At 38.5% G+C, this 18,150-nt stretch overlaps 2 protein-coding genes across 6 annotated transcripts in view; one reads left to right on the forward strand and one right to left on the reverse strand.

Moving 5' to 3' along the window:
* The window catches only part of LOC138958912 (general vesicular transport factor p115-like), a 36,982-nt gene extending 31,309 nt beyond the window's left edge, over nt 1-5,673 (reverse strand). For 2 of the 3 annotated variants that reach the window (XM_070330245.1, XM_070330244.1), the window contains exons 1-4: nt 5,585-5,664; nt 3,729-3,821; nt 2,324-2,388; nt 1,366-1,439 (exon numbers count right to left, since the gene is read on the reverse strand). In XM_070330245.1, coding sequence (XP_070186346.1) covers nt 1,366-1,439; nt 2,324-2,388; nt 3,729-3,821; nt 5,585-5,650 — 298 coding nt within the window. In that variant the 5' untranslated portion in view covers nt 5,651-5,664. Of the gene's footprint in view, nt 1-1,365; nt 1,440-2,323; nt 2,389-3,728; nt 3,822-5,584 lie in introns of all 3 variants that reach the window. The other variant, XM_070330247.1, reaches the window with a different exon arrangement.
* A 34-nt stretch (nt 5,674-5,707) lies between these two features.
* Nucleotides 5,708-17,675, forward strand: LOC138958920 (very long chain fatty acid elongase 5-like). Of its 3 annotated transcripts, XR_011453547.1 has the most exons (5): nt 5,708-5,793; nt 8,584-8,741; nt 10,176-10,325; nt 11,762-13,487; nt 13,519-17,675. XR_011453547.1 is itself a non-coding variant. In XM_070330255.1 (4 exons), exons 2-4 carry the CDS (start codon nt 8,598-8,600, stop codon nt 12,200-12,202), a joined length of 735 nt encoding a protein of 244 aa, XP_070186356.1. In that variant the 5' UTR covers nt 5,708-5,793; nt 8,584-8,597; the 3' UTR covers nt 12,203-17,675. The 3 variants fall into 3 exon arrangements, 2 of the variants coding, with proteins under 2 accessions (XP_070186356.1, XP_070186357.1); XM_070330255.1 differs by having other exon boundaries at nt 11,762-17,675; XM_070330256.1 differs by lacking the exon at nt 5,708-5,793 and adding an exon at nt 6,666-6,904 and having other exon boundaries at nt 11,762-17,675.
* The last annotated feature ends 475 nt before the right edge of the window (nt 17,676-18,150 follow it).

An 18,150-nucleotide genomic window follows, 5' to 3' on the forward strand; every position in this document is an offset into this window, starting at 1 on the left:
ATTTTAATTACAAGTTTCCGATTTTTGATGACCAAACTCATTCATTAGTTTTTAAGCCACCAAGCTGAAATGCAATACCAAAGTCCGGCCTTCGTCGAAGATTGCTTTGCCAAAATTTCAATCAATTTGATTGAAAAATGAAGGCGTGACAGTGCCGCCTCAACTTTTACAAAAAGCCGGATATGACGTCATCAAAGGTATTTATCGAAAAAATGAAACAAGTCGCGTAAGGCGAAAATACAACATTTAGTCAAGTAGCTGTCGAACTCACAGAATGAAACTGAACGCAACGCAACGCAGCAAGACCGTATACTCGTAGCATCGTCACTCCACCGCCCGTGGCAAAGGCAGTGCCAGTGGAATTGACAAGAAGAGCGGGGTATTCGTTGCGCTGAGAAGGATAGCACGCTTTTCTGTACCTCTCTTCGTTTTAACTTTCTGAGCGTGTTTTTAATCCAAACATATCATATCTATATGTTTTTGGAATCAGGAACCGACAAGGAATAAGATGAAAGTGTTTTTAAATTGATTTCGAAAAAAAAATTTTGATAATAATTTTTATATATATATTTAATTTTCAGAGCTTGTTGTTAATCCAAATATAACATATTTATATGTTTTTGGAATCAGCAAATGATGGAGAATAAGATGAACGTAAATTTGGATCGTTTTATAAAAATTTTTTTTTTTTTTACAATTTTCAGATTTTTAATGACCAGAGTCATTAATTAATTTTTAAGCCACCAAGCTGAAATGCAATACCGAAGTCCGGGCTTCGTCGAAGATTACTTGACCAAAATTTCAACCAATTTGGTTGAAAAATGAGGGCGTGACAGTGCCGCCTCAACTTTCACGAAAAGCCGGATATGACGTCATCAAAGACATTTATCACAAAAAATGAAAAAAACGTGTGAGGATATCATACCCAGGAACTCTCATGTCAAATTTCATAAAGATCGGTCCAGTAGTTTAGTCTGAATCGCTCTACACACACACACAGACACACAGACACCACGACCCTCGTCTCGATTCCCCCTCTACGTTAAAACATTTAGTCAAAACTTGACTAAATGTAAAAAACGTCCGGGGATATCATTCCCAGCAACTCTCATGTCAAATTTAATTAAGATCGGTCCAGTAGTTTTAGTTTAGTCTGAATCGCTCTACACACACACGCGCACAGACAGACACACACACACACACACACACACACTGTCACACACCACGACCCTCGTCTCGATTCCCCCTCTATGTTAAAACATTTAGTCAAAACTTGACTAACTGTAACAACAACAAAAACAATAACTTAACAAATTAGCAAAGCATTTATTTTCAGAAAATAAAACAAAAAGACAGGAACGTTACCTTCCTCTGATGGTTCATTGGACATAATATGGTGCAGGGTGTCAAGGGTGTAGCCAATGATCTCTGCGTCACCTCTGTATTATATAAAACAATGATACATGTAATATCTTGTTTGAAAGTCAACTGAGTACTGAGTTAACTGAAAAGTCACTTTTCTAACAAACACTTATGCTTATTGGTTTCACGGTACATGGATATATATGTCCAGTTCTGATTTTCACCATGGTCTCTCAATAATCTCATTGTCTCAAGTAATGTTGAACCTCTTTATACGGACCACCCAAAGGACCAATCAAAAGTGGTCCTTATAGACAGTAATCTATTTGTATCATAACAATGTTTTCAGAACTCAAAGATTTACTTTTGTTCTTACATAGAAACATAAACTTTATAGTTGATTGAACACTGGATCCGTCGCGATATAACCCTTCGTGGTTGAAAACGACGTTAAACACCAAATAAAGAAAGAAAGAAAGAACACTGGATTTCCCTACTTTGTGCCATGTGACGTCAAAGGACACTCATTAAAACTCATATTAAGGTGGCTGCTCGTTTGTGTGTGTTCTGTCGTGAACAATAGATGGATACATAAATACCATTAGTATTTTTGAAGAAAATATGACATTTGACACAGATCTCAATAGTTGCTCACCTTGACCACTAGCGCGGTTTTGAAGAACAATGACTGTCTCGATCTGTGTAAAATGCCATATTTTGGTCAAAAATACAAATAATGTATAGGAGGAAACAGAAGGATACAAAAAATAAAATTCAATGATCAACCACAAAACTGCTGCAAAATGCCAACATTCAACTTCACAGCCTACATCTTAAATTCAGAGGGTACGTTCAGGCTCAGAGAAAACACTCAACCTCCACTTTGTTTCCTATAACACTGCAAGTCCAAAAAGGTATTCATTTACAAACACCAAGAGCTTTGTATACCATGCAAACTGACCTGTCTGTTTCCAAAACTTTGACCAAGATGTCCATAGCCAGAGTTCCGACCTCCAGTCGGAATTTCTGAAACATAATTTAGTCAATATGAAAATTTCTCATAAACAAGAAGAGCAAACGCTCGATCGAGTCACTTTCGCAGTTCTGAATATTATATGAGGCATCAGATGGACAGGAAGAAATTGCTATTCACAACACAATGAGTCACGTTCACATAAAATTTGAGCCCGGTCACTTTTATAGTTTCCGAGAAAAGCCCAACGTTAAGTTGTGTGTTGCCGAACAGAAAAGGCTAGTTATCTCCCTTGTTTTTCTGATAACGTTCGTAAAAGGCTACAGATGTAAATACTTTGATGTAAAGAATAATCCTACAAAGTTTCAATCACATCCGATGAACTTTGTCAAAGATATAAAATGTCTAATTTTTCCTTTGACGCTGACCTGTGACCTTGAAAAAGGTCAAAGGTCAACGAAACCATCGTTAAAGTGTAGAGGTCATTGGAGGTCACGACTAAACAAAATATGAGCCCGATCGCTTTGATAGTTTCCGAGAAAAGTCCAACGTTAAGGTGGTGTCTACGGACGGCCGGCCGGCCGTCCGGCCGGCCGGACAGACTAACACTGACCGATTACATAGAGTCACTTTTTCTCAAGTGACTCAAAAAAACCATATCTGTTTTTGTTTTGATAAACAAATAGCTACACACACATACATATATATACTATAAACAAAATTTTAAAAGAGAAGAAATAAACACTGATTTTATTAAATGTGACAAAAATGTGTATGTTCTGAAACTAGTGTACCCGTTAAAGGTGGATTCCGTATACATGTGTGACCGATTATTTTCACCAAAAACAGCTGGTCTTTCTACGGCAAGAGTGGGAATTATTTTTAATATTGACACCTATGTAAATGTACTAAACTGATTCTGCAACATATTCCCCTTTCTGCACAGAATGCAGCCTTGTTACTGATTTTTCATGTGTCCATTCGAAAGTCTGGATATGTACTTATTCATCCAAGCAGAAATGAGAGAGCCTTAAAACACCACTGCTGACTTAAATTTAAAAGGCACAAAATATGGTTGTGTCAAATGTGCAGTGTTGTTCCCAGTCTCAGAGGACAATAGGTCAGTTGAACCTGGATTGAAAATATGTATTGGTCCAAATAATGTCTCGGCAACAAACTAAATATTATCTCTTGCATGTTAAACTTAAAACTATTGAACAATTGACCAGCCTGGGGTCAAAGCAATGTGTCGGATCAAAAACATATGCGTCAGTGCCAAAGACTGAGGCCTAAGTACAACATTGCACAATACAGCATTTATAAATCAATCATGACTTCAAGCCAGTACTGTACTTTACTTGACTCAAACACACTTCTAGTTCTATTAACTTACCTTGGACAGTGATTTAAGTGCGCGTACTGCATCTCTCCTGTCTTCTAGCAGTGAAGAAGTCTGAACCCGGTCTGCCAACCTTTCAATCTGAAACTCATAAAATGACAGCACAGCACTGAATCTTAAGGACTGGACAGGGTATGGCAATGAAAATCAAAACATGATGATCTTCACTTATAAGTTATAACCTACACACCTTCTTCCACTGCTTTGACCTGTGGCCAATGTATTCAATTAAGTCACCTGTAGCAAGCATGACCAGCAACTCCTAACTGCCATTGCGTTACACTAATATTTCATTTTCAGAAGGCTGTGCAAACACTGAACTAGATCATCAAAGTGCTTGGGGGAGAGATTACCTGAAGAAAATGATAAGACTGACAACACATTGTTCTCTGTAAATATTCACTGGGGCTCTGTACTTTCAAAAACCATGCAATTGGCTTGAAGTTATTTGGAGGTTGCACGTGCCTATCGACAAATGCAAAGTCACTTAATTTATCTTGTGACAGGATATTTTGGGGTCTTTGCTCTTTATTGGATAGGTGCTGATAGATCAAAATCTGAACCTCATGGATGTTTGACTTTGAGGCTCATAAAATTCAGGAGTCAAAAGACCGCGTCTCCCACCTCAAAGGACGCACAAAATGTCTTACTTTTACCCATGCAATGGTTAGGAATCGGATTCCGACCACTGCTGAGTGATTCAGAGTAGTGCCGGTGTCACGAACTGAAAACTCTGCCTGAACAATCCTTCTCATTTACAGACCTGGGAACCCCTGTTTTGCACTTGGAGTTGGAGTATTCTCAAACAAACATGGTGTATTTTCAGAAAAATGAGCGTTCTCCTCATAGCATTTAAACATCCATGTTTCAAACATGCTTCACACGCATCCGTCGCACCGTTAATTAAGTTTACCAAAACATTTAAAACAAATGCGTCTGTCAATGTTGACTGAAAAAACATTAATCATATATGTCAAAGTACCGGATCGGCTTCGGGATGCGCTTGTGAAGAAAAGTCGTCGTCGTATTTTTTTTCAACTGACCGTACTGATCGTATTCTAGACAATCATGCATACAAAATACGACGAAATCGTATGGGTTCCCAGGTCTGCATTGCGGTCAATGCGCATGCGCTAACATGGGGAGATTAATCAGGTCGTGAACAACCTATTAACCCTAACCCTAACCCGAAACCTAACCCATGGTTCGATCGGTCAAAGGGTCGCATTTTTTAAGTCTAAGATTGGTGCATGCGTATTGACCGCAATGAGAAGGATTGTTCAGCAGAGGTTTCAGTTCGTGACACCGGACGTTTAATAGTTTATAGTGTCCCTACCAAAACAATGCTAGGACCTGGTGTTTTTATCACGTGTACATGCTCCCTGTCTCTTATTTGTTCAAATATACATAATTCTCAATCTGTGCCCACATAAAGTCATAAAATATGTGACTGATGCGACCACTAGTTGGCACACTGAGGTGTTGGAATGCAAGGCACACTTCACCATCCATGTTTGCAGCTAACATACTCAATAAACCTGTGGTTATCACAAAACAGTTCAGGTTTCCATATATTTACATCCTTACATTGAAATCTACATTGTGTGTTATGATATTTTTTTTACCACGAAGAATGAATTGGATTGAAGGTGTTTGTACTTATGTATCACTAACACAACGATCAATCCCTTCAATGAAGCGTCTGCTGCAACTGTTGAACTGACGGGCCCTGAAACTGGTTACCACGATTCTACTACTTCTACTCACGCAATCCGCCAGAATTTTTTATACGCAGAGTTTGATTTGATGGATATAATTCTTAAAACGAAATGCTTGTGTTTTTCTGTTACCGTTTCATGACTAGATGGCTGTTCATCTCCTGGTTGAGTACCGAGAAGGTTTCGGAAGTAGTCCATTTTGCAGTCGTGTCTTCCGGAAGAAGCGCATGCGCACCAACGTGGCCATTCCCACAAGGCACTTCTACCAGAAGTAGACGTCTGCTGCTGTTCCGACCAAAACGTTTGGACCCGGCAAATTTGATGCCCGGCAACCGTTCGAGGTAACTGGGCGTCTGACGATTGCAAAGGGTTCGAAATAAGTATTGTTTGTTGACACGGATAGTTTGGAGATACTAACAGCGTGTATATGCCTGTATCACTAGTTTAATAAGAACCAATGTGGATGATTTTGCCTTGGGCGTCAACCATAGGCGCACGCAGATAACATTTGACAGTATTTGAGGTTCAGATTGATGAAGATTTAAAAAAAAACCAATTCATTTATTTAGCGTCTGTATTTATCTCTTATGGATGAATGGAGGAAATGTTCAAGATGGCATGACCTTACCGATATTTCATGTGTGACATTGGGGACAGTCGCAAAAATGAATTACTACACTTAGTATGGTAATAAAACGTGCATTTGATACACAGATCCTGTTTGTAGTTCCGTGTATGTGTATAAAAGGTCCACCTGAATACACAGATCACGAATCCTGTAACTGGAATGTCTGTCAAATCAGCTGGTTAATTCTCTCAAATTTAAATCCAATTCAAGTTATTATTCAACATGCTATATAGCAAGCAAGACTGATTTATAACCTGAGGTAGCATTGTTCTTTCACAAGTGAATAAACTATAGTTTGTACTTTATTTTTTCTTTATATTTTTTCTTGATCCTTTTCAATGTTTTATCTAAAGTAACAAAAACTCACTTTCTGGCACCCATCTCAGAGTAGGTAAAAGCAACTTTTGTGCCATCTTCAATGGGTGGGGAGAGGGGATGGGGGTAGGGGAGAGAAGGAAAGAAAGCCTTTGCTGTGTCATGCAGTTTTGGCAAACTGCCTTCCAAAAAAGCCACACAAGAGATCAGCTGGATCGAATATTTTTCTATAGATGAAATGAATGAAATAGACTTCTGTAGATGAATAGGCAAGTAGCTTGTACTTTTAAGGCACAAGGAAAAAGGCATAATCAATTCCATTCACTTCGATTCAGTAGGCCTTTAAAAAAAAAAACCAGAGCTTTAAAAATTCATACATCTGTGACGAAGCAAAACACGTTCATGGACGCTACAGAATACTGATGTGACCTAGTTACTCATGCGGAACAGTTGTGAAGACTGATGATCAGTGTCATTTTCCTAACTACTCTTTTGGAAGACTGCGCTAGGTAATGACATGTTTACGTATTTTTAAAAGGTTAAGGTTAACCATAAAGTAGGAGCATTAAGCTCCCTTTATGTGTATTTAATTACTTGATGTGTACCTTCTGTGACAAAGATGGATTGTGTATAATATATATATCATATACATGTACAAAAATGTAGGTAGGTGTGTGTTGCTTTTCACTTGTTACTGAAAAGTTATTTTCTCTTTTGTTTATGCTTTACACAGACAGAAAGTGGCATGTATCTAAGTAGAGAGATTGTTGAAATGGATGTTTCAAAGCTAAGACTAGAAGAATTTGTGAAGAAGCTCTATCAAGATTTTGACAAACCCACAGTGCAAGTCTGTGGTGGCGCTTTTCTGAGCGACATGCATGTGCAAGATTCAGCATAAGCTTTCCATTACGATGAATCAATCATTCAATGATTTGTTGATAGTTGTGGCACCATTTTTTCCCTCCGCAGCATGTGTGTGCATACATGTGTGTGTTTGTTTGTGTGTGTGTGTGTGTGAATGTGTGTTTCAGTTGAAACATTTTGCCTTCCCGCATATTCAGCAAACTGACAGTATCATTGTCTGTAAAGTTCACAGACGCAAAGTTTACGTAACAGGCAATCCTTTTTACATTTAGTCAAGTGTTGACTAAATGTTTTCAGATAGACCAGAAATTGAGACGAGCGTGGTGGTATGTGTGTGTGTATTTATGGGTGTGTGTACCTGTGTATAGAGCAAATCCAGAAAAAAAATACCAGACAGATCTTTATGAAACTTTACATCGATGTTCTTCCAGATAATACCCTGATATGTTTTTGTCATCTTTTTGATAAATTGTCTTAGATGGTGTCATATCCAGCTTTTAGCACTATGGAGATGTCATTTTTTATTTAAATTGATTGAATTTTTGGTCTCGCAATCTTCGACCCAGTCCAGACTATGAGATTGCATTTGTCTTGATTTGATTAAAAAATGCAATAATCTTATTAAAGGCGAAACAGACCTGGGAACCCATACGATTTCGTCATATTTTGTACGCATGATTGTCTAGAAAACGATCAGTACGGTCATTGGAAAAAAAGTATGACGAGAAAGACTCCCTAGACTACTTTTTTTCACAAGCGCATCCCAAAGACGATCCAGTATTTTCAGTAACATTGAAAGAAGCATTTGTTTTAAATATATTGGTAAACTTAATTAACGGTGTGACGGACACTTGTGAAGCATGTTTGAATCCTGGGGATGTTCAAATGTTGTGTGGAGTACACTCATTTTTCTGAAAATGCACCAAGTTTGTTTGAGAATACTCAAATGCAAAACAGGGGTTCCCAGGTCTGGTGAAATTTTAAGAAAATATCAAAAAATGATTGTGTTGTATGTATTCTCTATCATTCTTGACTCCAAAAATATATAGATATGCTGTGTTTACTCTGAAAATTATAGAAATCGATGTGTGCAAATCAGGTCATATGTTTTTATGTCTCTGAGACCAGCTCGACCTGTCTCGTTCTTCATGTTTCGCCTCGCTTTGATGATGGCTGATCCCAGGTTTTTAGAGTTGAATTTATTTGTTTAAGTTTCAGGCCGACAGATTGACTAAATGTTTTCATATATATCGCTTCATGCGACTTCTTTTGTTTTTGTTTTATATTCCTGGTACATCTTGCATTGCTTGTGTTAAAATTGCAGATCATACCTTGATCATGGCGGTTGAAAGCAGATATATGTCATTCCTTTGGCTGATGTTGGATCTACCAACCCTTCCGTTGTTTTGCGCCTATCTTGTAATGATTGGTCTATCTGGGGTCTGGCAGCGACTAGTTCCTCCAGCAACAAGTTTGAGGCCTGTGAGTCATTTGTAACTGGGTTAAAATTAATTTTATATAGTTTATTTTGTTGTACTGTTTCTTCATTCACAATTAAGTCACGCACACTCAATCTCTCTCTCTTACTCATGCTCACACATGCTCACACATGCACACGCACACACACACACTCACGCACATACACACTCGCACTTGAATGCATACATGCTAACATAATTATTTTTGTATGCACACAAGCCTTAAAAACAGTTGAATCTTTTAAGTATGTGCAGGTTACTCTTTGAAATATGTTCAGGATACTCTCTGGGGTAGAATTTGACAATTTAAGGCACACGCAGTCTTTCGATTAAAAAAATCCAGCTCACCATCTCAGATCTGGCCAGGCTATTACATGGGATCAGGCTTGCTGATGGGGTCTATGTCGACCAAAAGAGTGGGATTCCCTGTAGGTGGAGTTCCTGGAATACAGGGAATGCCACAGGATTTAGTTTTTGTAGGCTGATATCGTTGAAAGTCACGTGATGCTTAGCGACATCGGTAGAATTTGATGTTTTTCAATCTTTTTTGATATTTCTTAGAAATTCGAGTATGGTTTGCAAGTTTTATTGAAAAACTCCACCCTGTGGGATTCCCTGTATACAGGGAATCCCCCTCCTGGAACTCCACCTACAGGGAATCCCACTCTTTTGGTCGACATAGACCCCATCAGCGCTATTAGTCCTCCACGTGGTCACTTACCAAAAATCAACTGCCTGACTGCTTTCTGTGCAGACTGTGAACTTTTTTTTTACTGAATTTACTTCTACAAAAGCATTTAGTGACTGATAAAAAAAAAAGTAATTCGATAAGTGCAATGGCCTAGTGGATTCGACGCCAGCCTCCCATGCAGAAGGTTGAATCCCGGCTGCGTCTGTTGAGTTAAGGGTGGACATTTTTCCAATCGCCCAGTTCAACTTCTATAACCTTCGTGGTTGAAAACGACGTTAAACACCAAATAAAGAAAGAAAGAAAGAAAGTTCAACTTATGTGCTGACCTGCTAGCGCCTTATCTCCCTTCGTGTGTACATGCAAACACAAGACCACGTGTGCATGGAAAAGATCCTGTAATCTCTGTCAGAGTTCGGTGGTTTATAGAAACACGGAAATGCCAAGCATGTATCCCCCACTTCCTTCACACACACACACACACACACACACACATACACACACACACACACACACACACACACACACACACACACACACACACACACACACACACACACACACACACACACACACATACACACACAAGAGAGAGAAATATAGGTATAGCCAATACACATGACAATTTTTAGGTATGCTTGCTGGCAAAAGCATATTTCCCAATGTCCCGTGTTAGTAACTGTTAAGAGAATATCCCCCTCCTCCCAGTTGCCGAGCTAAGTTTGATACAAAATGTGTTGTGTGTTTCAGTTGCTGATTCTGCACAACTTCGCATGTTGCCTTGCCAGCGTGATTTCTCTGTGTGGCTTTGCGTATGGAAACTGGGAAAGTGGATCACTTTACAGCCGCCAGACCTCTGTCCTCTTGACTAACATCTTCAAACTCTATTGGATGACCAAGGTAATGAACAAGTTTGATTGTTTATTTTATTTTATTTTATGCAGCTTGTTATCGCGCGCATATTTCAACATACGGATTCAAGGCGCAGAGATTTATTTATGCCATATGAGATGGAATTTTTTTACACAGTACATCACGCATTCACATCGGCCAGCAGATCGCAGCCATTTCGGCGCATATCCTACTTTTCACGGCCTATTATTCCAAGTCACACGGGTATTTTGGTGGACATTTTTATCTATGCCTATACAATTTTGCCAGGAAAGACCCTTTTGTCAATCGTGGGATCTTAAACGTGCACACCCCAATGTAGTGTACACGAAGGGACCTCGGTTTTTCGTCTCATCCGAAAGACTAGCACTTGAACCCACCACCTAGGTTAGGAAAGGGGGGAGAAAATTGCTAACGCCCTGACCCAGGGTCGAACTCGCAACCTCTCGCTTCCGAGCGCAAGTGCGTTACCACTCGGCCACCCAGTCCTTGTAGCCGGTATTAACCAGAAATTGTCCCTATTTTGCCGTTTGTTATTTAAAGATACTGGGGGGGGGGGGGGGATATCAACTGGTTGGTGGTACATGTACCATTTTTTGTAAATTGTGTTTCACAGTTTTTCCATCTCAAAACTAAGTGTGTACTGTGTTCTAACATACAACTGGACTTTGACTGGTTATCCCGTAAGATTGACAATTTTTTGTGGGATCTATTCCTAGCTCTTGTTATGAAGGTAATGATGCCCCTTTATAAAACACGTCCCAGCGCGGTCACTGTTTCAAATTTGTTATTACAGTGTACCGTTAGTTATGTAGCAAATTGGATGTTTAGTAAAGATCCTGCCCTTCATTGTCTTTGTAGGTTGTAAGAGGTGAAGGTTGGGAAAAGCTAGCAGAGAATAATTGCATTGCATTCAAATAAATGCATTCAAAATACATGAACGTAAATTTCAAGGAAAACTACTTCAAGCAGACCTGCAAATGCATGTGAATTGAATGGTGTAGCCTTGTTCACTGTTATCTCCCTTGCCATAAAACGACTCTTCTTGTGAAGCTTAGCTGAAGAGAAAACATTGGTTTTTTCTTTCCGCTAGCTCTCATCAAACGTTTTTTGAGGCTAAATTTATTTGTTTAGACATATAATAGTATTTTTCCAACAGTTGAACCCCTAAAGACCTCCCAAAATCTGAGTAAATCGGGTATTTAAAGAACAGGAGTTTCAGAGTAGGGGTAAACCAAGGACTACTTCTCTAGAAGGAGTACTTGGGGTAAACTTACATGTACAGTACTGTAGTTATGAACAGAACATTTGGGAAAGCAGGATCTTCAAATGGGGAAAGTCTGAACTTGGCAGGATGAGGTCTTAATAATATTTGTAATAATATTTGTATATAATTAATTGTAATAATATTTTTGCTATGACAATGAACATCTCTTTTCCCACAGGTGCTGGAACTCTTAGACACGGTGTTCATGATCCTACGTCACAAGTCGCGTCAGATATCCTTCCTCCATGTCTACCACCACTCTAGCATGCTGTTGCTAAGCGACCTGGCCTACCACTACTACCCCTGGCCCGGCATTGGCGTCTTTCTGGGCATGAACTCTTTCGTTCACATCGTTCTCTACCTCTACTACGGCCTGGCAGCGCTCTTCCCAGACAGCCCCCCAACGTGGAAAAGACAGATGACGCAGATTCAGATCTTGCAGTTTCTGGTGGGGTTTGTACTAGCGTCGTATGGGTACGTTTACCATAACTACTGTATGTACAGTATTCTGTACGGCATCACAATGACGTGGCTGTTCTCCAACTTCTACTACCAAGCCTACGTCAAGAAGCGACCATCAAAAAAGGCGGAGGTTGTTCACAATGGAAAAGCAGATTAGAGAGTTTGTGTCTTCTTCTTCTTCTCGTTCATTCCTTCTCGACATCCACTCTAGAGAGTTTGTGTGATGAGTTATGTGGGTGATGAGGAACTATAAAAAGATCATTATGTCTGAAAATCAAATGGTTGAATTTGAGGAATTCTTTGGAGATAGTTCCTTTGGTGAAGTTTTCTTTTGTATATTTGAACTTATTTATGGTAATATGTTTGGTTGTGGTTCATTATCAGATTGTCTTACTTTCTGGTACAGTGGAACACCCCTTTTAAGACCTCAAGACATCTGAGAAATTCAGGTCTTAAAAAGGAGGGAGTCTTAAAACGGGGCTAAATTTACAAAGGTTTATGACTAGAAAATCTGAGAAAGCAAAGTCTTAAAAGGGGGTTCCACTGTATTTGATATGTTTGGTGGTGCTTTTGTGTGTTTGTTTGTGTACCCCCCCCGCGGGTTAGGGTGAAGAATTTACCCGATGCTCCCCAGCATGTCGTAAGAGGCGACTAACGGATTCTGTTTCTCCTTTTACCCTTGTTAAGTGTTTCTTGTATAGAATATAATCAATTTTTGTAAAGATTTTAGTCAAGCAGTATGTAAGAAATGTTAAGTCCTTTGTACTGGAAACTTGCATTCTCCCAGTAAGGTAATATATTGTACTACGTTGCAAGCCCCTGGAGCAAATTTTTTATTAGTGCTTTTGTGAACAAGAAACAATTGACAAGTGGCTCTATCCCATCTCCCCCCTTTCCCCGTCGCAATATAACCTTCGTGGTTGAAAACGACGTTAAACACCAAATAAAGTAAAGTGTTTGTTCGTGTGTTTTGCTATTAATACTCAGACAGCATTATTGTAATATATTGTATACTAGATGATTACCCGCTTCGCCGGGAAGAAGTAGAGCCGAATACCCGGCCGTCGCCGGGGACCCGGCACGAAGGAAGGGAGATCTAAAAATAGTAACGTGCAGTGACCTTCTAAATATAGTAATGTACAAACGGGAATATGGATTGACGCCACACGAAGGAAGGGAGATAAACGCAAAACACTGGAGAAGATAAGGAAGAGTTACTGGGAATGGTGAAATGAACAGAAAAACAAAAATCGGTTCAGCGCTGTGAGCACGTGTTGAAATATCTCATCGATGAGGTTGTGTCCGGGGTCTCTCTGAATAAGCCCACCAAATTTGAAGCAGATCCATCGAGAACTTTGGCCGTGCATGGCGAATACACACACACACACACACACAGACAGACAGACAGACACAAGTCGTATATATATATAGATATATTGTAAGTTTTGAATAGTTTTTGCTGAAACATTCTAGTGTTTACTTTTCAGCATAAAAAGGCTTTTTTCCTCAGTGCATGAAATGTCTTCCATCTGATCAATCTGAAGACAGTAATGCGCGCCACCCAATTTTGAAAATGGTAAAAAGATTTTGTCAAATACATGTACTAGACTCTTAGCCGGGGCCAGCTCCAGAGCTCTTTGTGACAGTTCTAATAATAGCAATGTCAAGATGCTTGATTTTTTGTAGCCATGCAATTTCTATTTATCAAAACAACTATTCTTAAATTAAAAAGTCGTTTTAGAGCATTTCACAAAATCTTTTTTTCTGTGATGATGTATTTGAGGCTTTTATTGACCGGAAATTGTGTAAGCTTTGTCCTGCAAAATCGAATGTGGTCATATTTGATATTTTTTGTCTTTTTGGGGGGGAAGGGTCAAAAAAAGATTTTGGGTCTGGAGAAGAAAAAAAGGTTTGGTCAGGGAATAAGCTCACAGTGAAAAATCATTTCTTGGCCAAGCTGTTCCAGATTACTGCTCTTCAAAACAGAAATACTCCTACCTTTGATATTAACTCTTACCAGTTTGCTCCCTTACCCATCGTAAGGAAGCTTACGATGACCCGCCCCCTGTAGTTTTCCACTGACCAATTATCTAATTATCGAAAAAAAAATTGGTTATTTTACATTGGATGGGTCGGACAGTGGATAAACTCATATGTTAGACACACTTTATGATAGAAACAAGCTGGGTTTTTGTTATAAATTAGTTATAGGAATGCATTATTAGGCCCCAAAAAATAAATAGTCTGTTAACGGTAACATAGGCCAAAAAAATAGGGTCGGTAGGTTGGAACTTTTTTTTTTAATTTTTTTTTCTCCAAAAAAACATTTTTAAGTTATTTTGCCAAAAAACAAAGATTTTTTTTTCCCCTCCAAATAAACCATATTTTTTAGTTATTTTGCCCCCCAAAAAAACCTTTTTTTTTTCTTCCCCCAAATATAAAATGCCAAAAAAAAGTCTAGGGTCGCGCGAAAAAATACGGTCGGTCGGGATACCGTAAACACACTTTTTTTTTTTTTGCCTTAATTAGTATGTCATGAAACGTCCAACTTTGAAATTTGGGTGGGAGTATTCAGGTGACAATAACTTTATTGTTTATCAGCAAAACTCAATAAAAACTTTGCTATGTTATGTAAAATGAATGCCAAAACAGACTAGTTAGCAGCATATCTTAAATAAACTGAACACAAAAAAAAGTCTTCTTTGTGTTTGTCACGTGTTCCAAAAAATGGGCGTACAAATTTCAACAAAAATCATGTTGTCACCCGCATAACCTTTTTTTACCTTTAAAGATAGCACAATTCTCTTTGCAAATATGAAAAGCTTATTCATTTTCCTTTCATTTGATATATAACTTTCTATATTTCATTTAGAATATGACCCCAGATAGCCACTCGGCAAGTAGGCACCAACAGCTCTGTAAAATATGCCCTAAAACCCCCGAACTGGTAAGAGTTAAGAAAGCTGCAATGTACTCACTCAAAATCAAAAACAATTTTAAGAAGGTAATAAGTGTTTGGAATTTTATGTTCAATTTTGAATGCTTTGAAGTTTTTCTTCATCTTGAGTTTTGCCCCTTTTTAAGAAAAACACATTTTCTCCATAGCTTGTTTTTATTTTGTACACCTCATAATTGTATCAAAAATATTCACATTAGTCTGTTGCTGAACTAAAAACCACACCATCCCACCGATTTTGCGTGTAGCATTTATATTACTCAAGGATGTGCATATACTGTTTGCGTTTGAGCCATGACTTGTAATTTTGTGTGTAATTGCAAGTCTGTTACACACAAAAATTTCACTGGTAAGAGTATTTTCCACATTTGATGTACATATATGTGCATAGTTTTACATATATTGGGCGTATTGATATTGTTTTACATATATTGGGCGTATTGATATTGTTTTACATATATTGGGCGTATTGATATTGTTTTACATATATTGGGCGTATTGATATTGTTTTACATATATTGGGTGTATTGATATTGTTTTACATAGCATTGGTATGATGTTGCTGTTCATCCTGATTGCAGACCAGATGAAGATAATACGTCCATTTGTTTTTCCCTTGATCTCTTCCAACGACTGTTGTCTCTTTTTTTCACTAGAATTTCCAAACTTCCTTCATCTTTTGCAAAGCTGATCTGTTTTCTAATGTCTGGGGGTCTCATCTGGAAGAATTTGTACACAAAGTTTCACACACACACACACACACACACACACACACACACACACACACACACACACACACACACACACACACACACTCACCACCCAATGTCACCCACACACTCACCACCCAATGTCACACACACACACTCACCACCCAATGTCACACACACACACACATCAACCAATGTCAAGAAGAAGTGACCTGTAGATTTTGAAAAGTTAAAAAAAATTGTAGCTTTTTTGTTTAATATTTTTGTTTTGGGATCGCTTTGTCGTTCACCAACACCGGAAGTCATGATTTAGAAAAAGCTGTATAGTCGTGCTGTATATGTCAAGCCGATGACAGTAACATAGATGATGGTAACGAATGTGACAGGCGCTTGCATTTCACCTCACGACAGAGCCAGGACTGAGTCACCTGATGGCCCTACCAATATTTTTCTCATAGTATGGTCCTGTGGGCGAAAACCATATCACAAGTTGGAACATTACTTGTTTCTCTTTTGCTAGAGAAAGACGGCAACGTAGATGACGGTGATGGACCTCCCAAAGTCTATTTTTTTTCTCTTAGTTGCCTCTTCGCTAGACTTGGACGCATCTCAGCGGTAAACAAACCCTGTACATAAACTTACTTTTGAAAGTTAGTTTTAGGGATATTTGTGTGTAAAAAGGCTCCAAAAATGTAGTCAAGTTGTACAGTATTCCCAAGAGAAGTTACAGCCTTTGCGCCTATTTTTTTTTCTTCTCCTATTTCCCCGTATATTTACTTTTAGCCATGGTGTCGACGCACAAGGACTTCCTCCTGCACAAAAATGACTGCAGCAACAGCACTGATGGTCGTGACATTTAAAATTATAATGCATGTGATCAGACAGTAACATAGTGATGTTGTTGTACATGTAGTATTTATAATTATTGCTCTCAGGACTAGGAAATAGAAGTCATTAACATGTATTGTTGTGGCGCAGTTAGCTCACGGCATACCATACAAGAGATGATAAAAGTTTAACATTAACATCTTTTTGTATTAGCTGCACCGGACAACGAAAAAAGTGAAATGGTTGCTTCTTACATTGAGCAACATACACCACCACCCCTGGTTCCTGATTCCTGGTCCTAGTAAAAATGTGACTAAATGTAAAAATACAATTATAGACCGTTTTTGAATCTCTTATTGGAATTTCAATTTTTAATCGAATTTTACAAATTTTAATTATTTGACGTCATCAAAGACACATCAGTAAAAAAACGGGTGGGATATTATCTGGAAGTTGTGTGTAAAGTTACATGCGGATCTTTCCAGTAGTTTTCCAGAAAACTTCTACACACACAGCCACACCAAACGCCCACTCACCCACACACCTCCCCCACTCACACACACACATACGCCACCACCCTCTATTGGAAAACTTCACGAAATGTGAAATGAACCAGGGTCTGTCCGTCTATCTTGTGTTCATTTTTATCTTTCTTCTTTTTATCCTGATTGATTTAATTGAGGTTAGCGTGTTTGCCTTGGTGTGTATGAATGCTTGAAGTTAAACCTACAGGGCAAACAGAAATAAATGGCTGTTTATTATGATTTATTTACTAAAGAATTTGTCTCTAAATGTTAAGCGCTCTGTATCTTGATGTTAAACACTTAAAAGCACACTCAACATTGTGATACTTTGAAGGTTTTTACCCTATGCAATTGCGACTATCAGGGAATGCATTCTACAAAAGAATGTAATAATTTGTTTCTTGTTTGTTTTTAAACTTGCATTCTGGACAAACTCTTTTTATTTATGATTTCCTTGATCATTAGTCGAAGATATATTTGTAGAGTTTGTCACTTACGTAACACTTTTTTTTATTCGTTCTGACATGAAAGTGGTTTTTATTTTGAATTTGCTTCTTTTGTTGTTTACTTTTTGAAAATAATAGCTAAAAATGAATAAACAGTGAAACATCCCCTCTCTCTTTCTTTCTTTCTCTCTCACACACGCACACACACACACACACACACACATACACACACACACACACACACACACACACAATGAAATACACACACATACACTCAAACACACACAGAATGAAATACAAACACACATCCACACATCCACACACACACACACGCACACACACACACACACACACACACACACACACGCACACACACACACACACACACATGTAATTGGTTCAAATAACATCTGTTAATTCATGTATTTCAAACCAACAGCAGTCTGTCTGAGTTACATTTCGCATGACTTGAAACCATCACTATAATCATCAATACTTTCATTTTCATTTGCCTTTTCTAACACATTTACTTCTCTCACATTACAGATAGCTGGCTCATTAACTACTTCGGCCTTGATTTGGGTTCTCCTTCGCTTTTTCAACTTACATCAGCATGCTTTGAGTGTACTTGACTTTTTTTT

Source organism: Littorina saxatilis, linkage group LG2 (genome assembly GCF_037325665.1).
Source record: "Littorina saxatilis isolate snail1 linkage group LG2, US_GU_Lsax_2.0, whole genome shotgun sequence".
In the NCBI taxonomy this organism is placed as follows: domain Eukaryota; kingdom Metazoa; phylum Mollusca; class Gastropoda; order Littorinimorpha; family Littorinidae; genus Littorina; species Littorina saxatilis.

Bases quoted from the DNA above. Each gene is read 5' to 3' on its own strand.
- LOC138958920 (XM_070330255.1), top strand. From the start codon at position 8,598: ATGGCGGTTGAAAGCAGATATATGTCATTCCTTTGGCTGATGTTGGAT. The intron at 8,742-10,175 runs GTGAGTCATTTG...TGTGTGTTTCAG, and splicing joins CAGCAACAAGTTTGAGGCCT to TTGCTGATTCTGCACAACTT. The intron at 10,326-11,761 runs GTAATGAACAAG...CTTTTCCCACAG, and splicing joins AACTCTATTGGATGACCAAG to GTGCTGGAACTCTTAGACAC.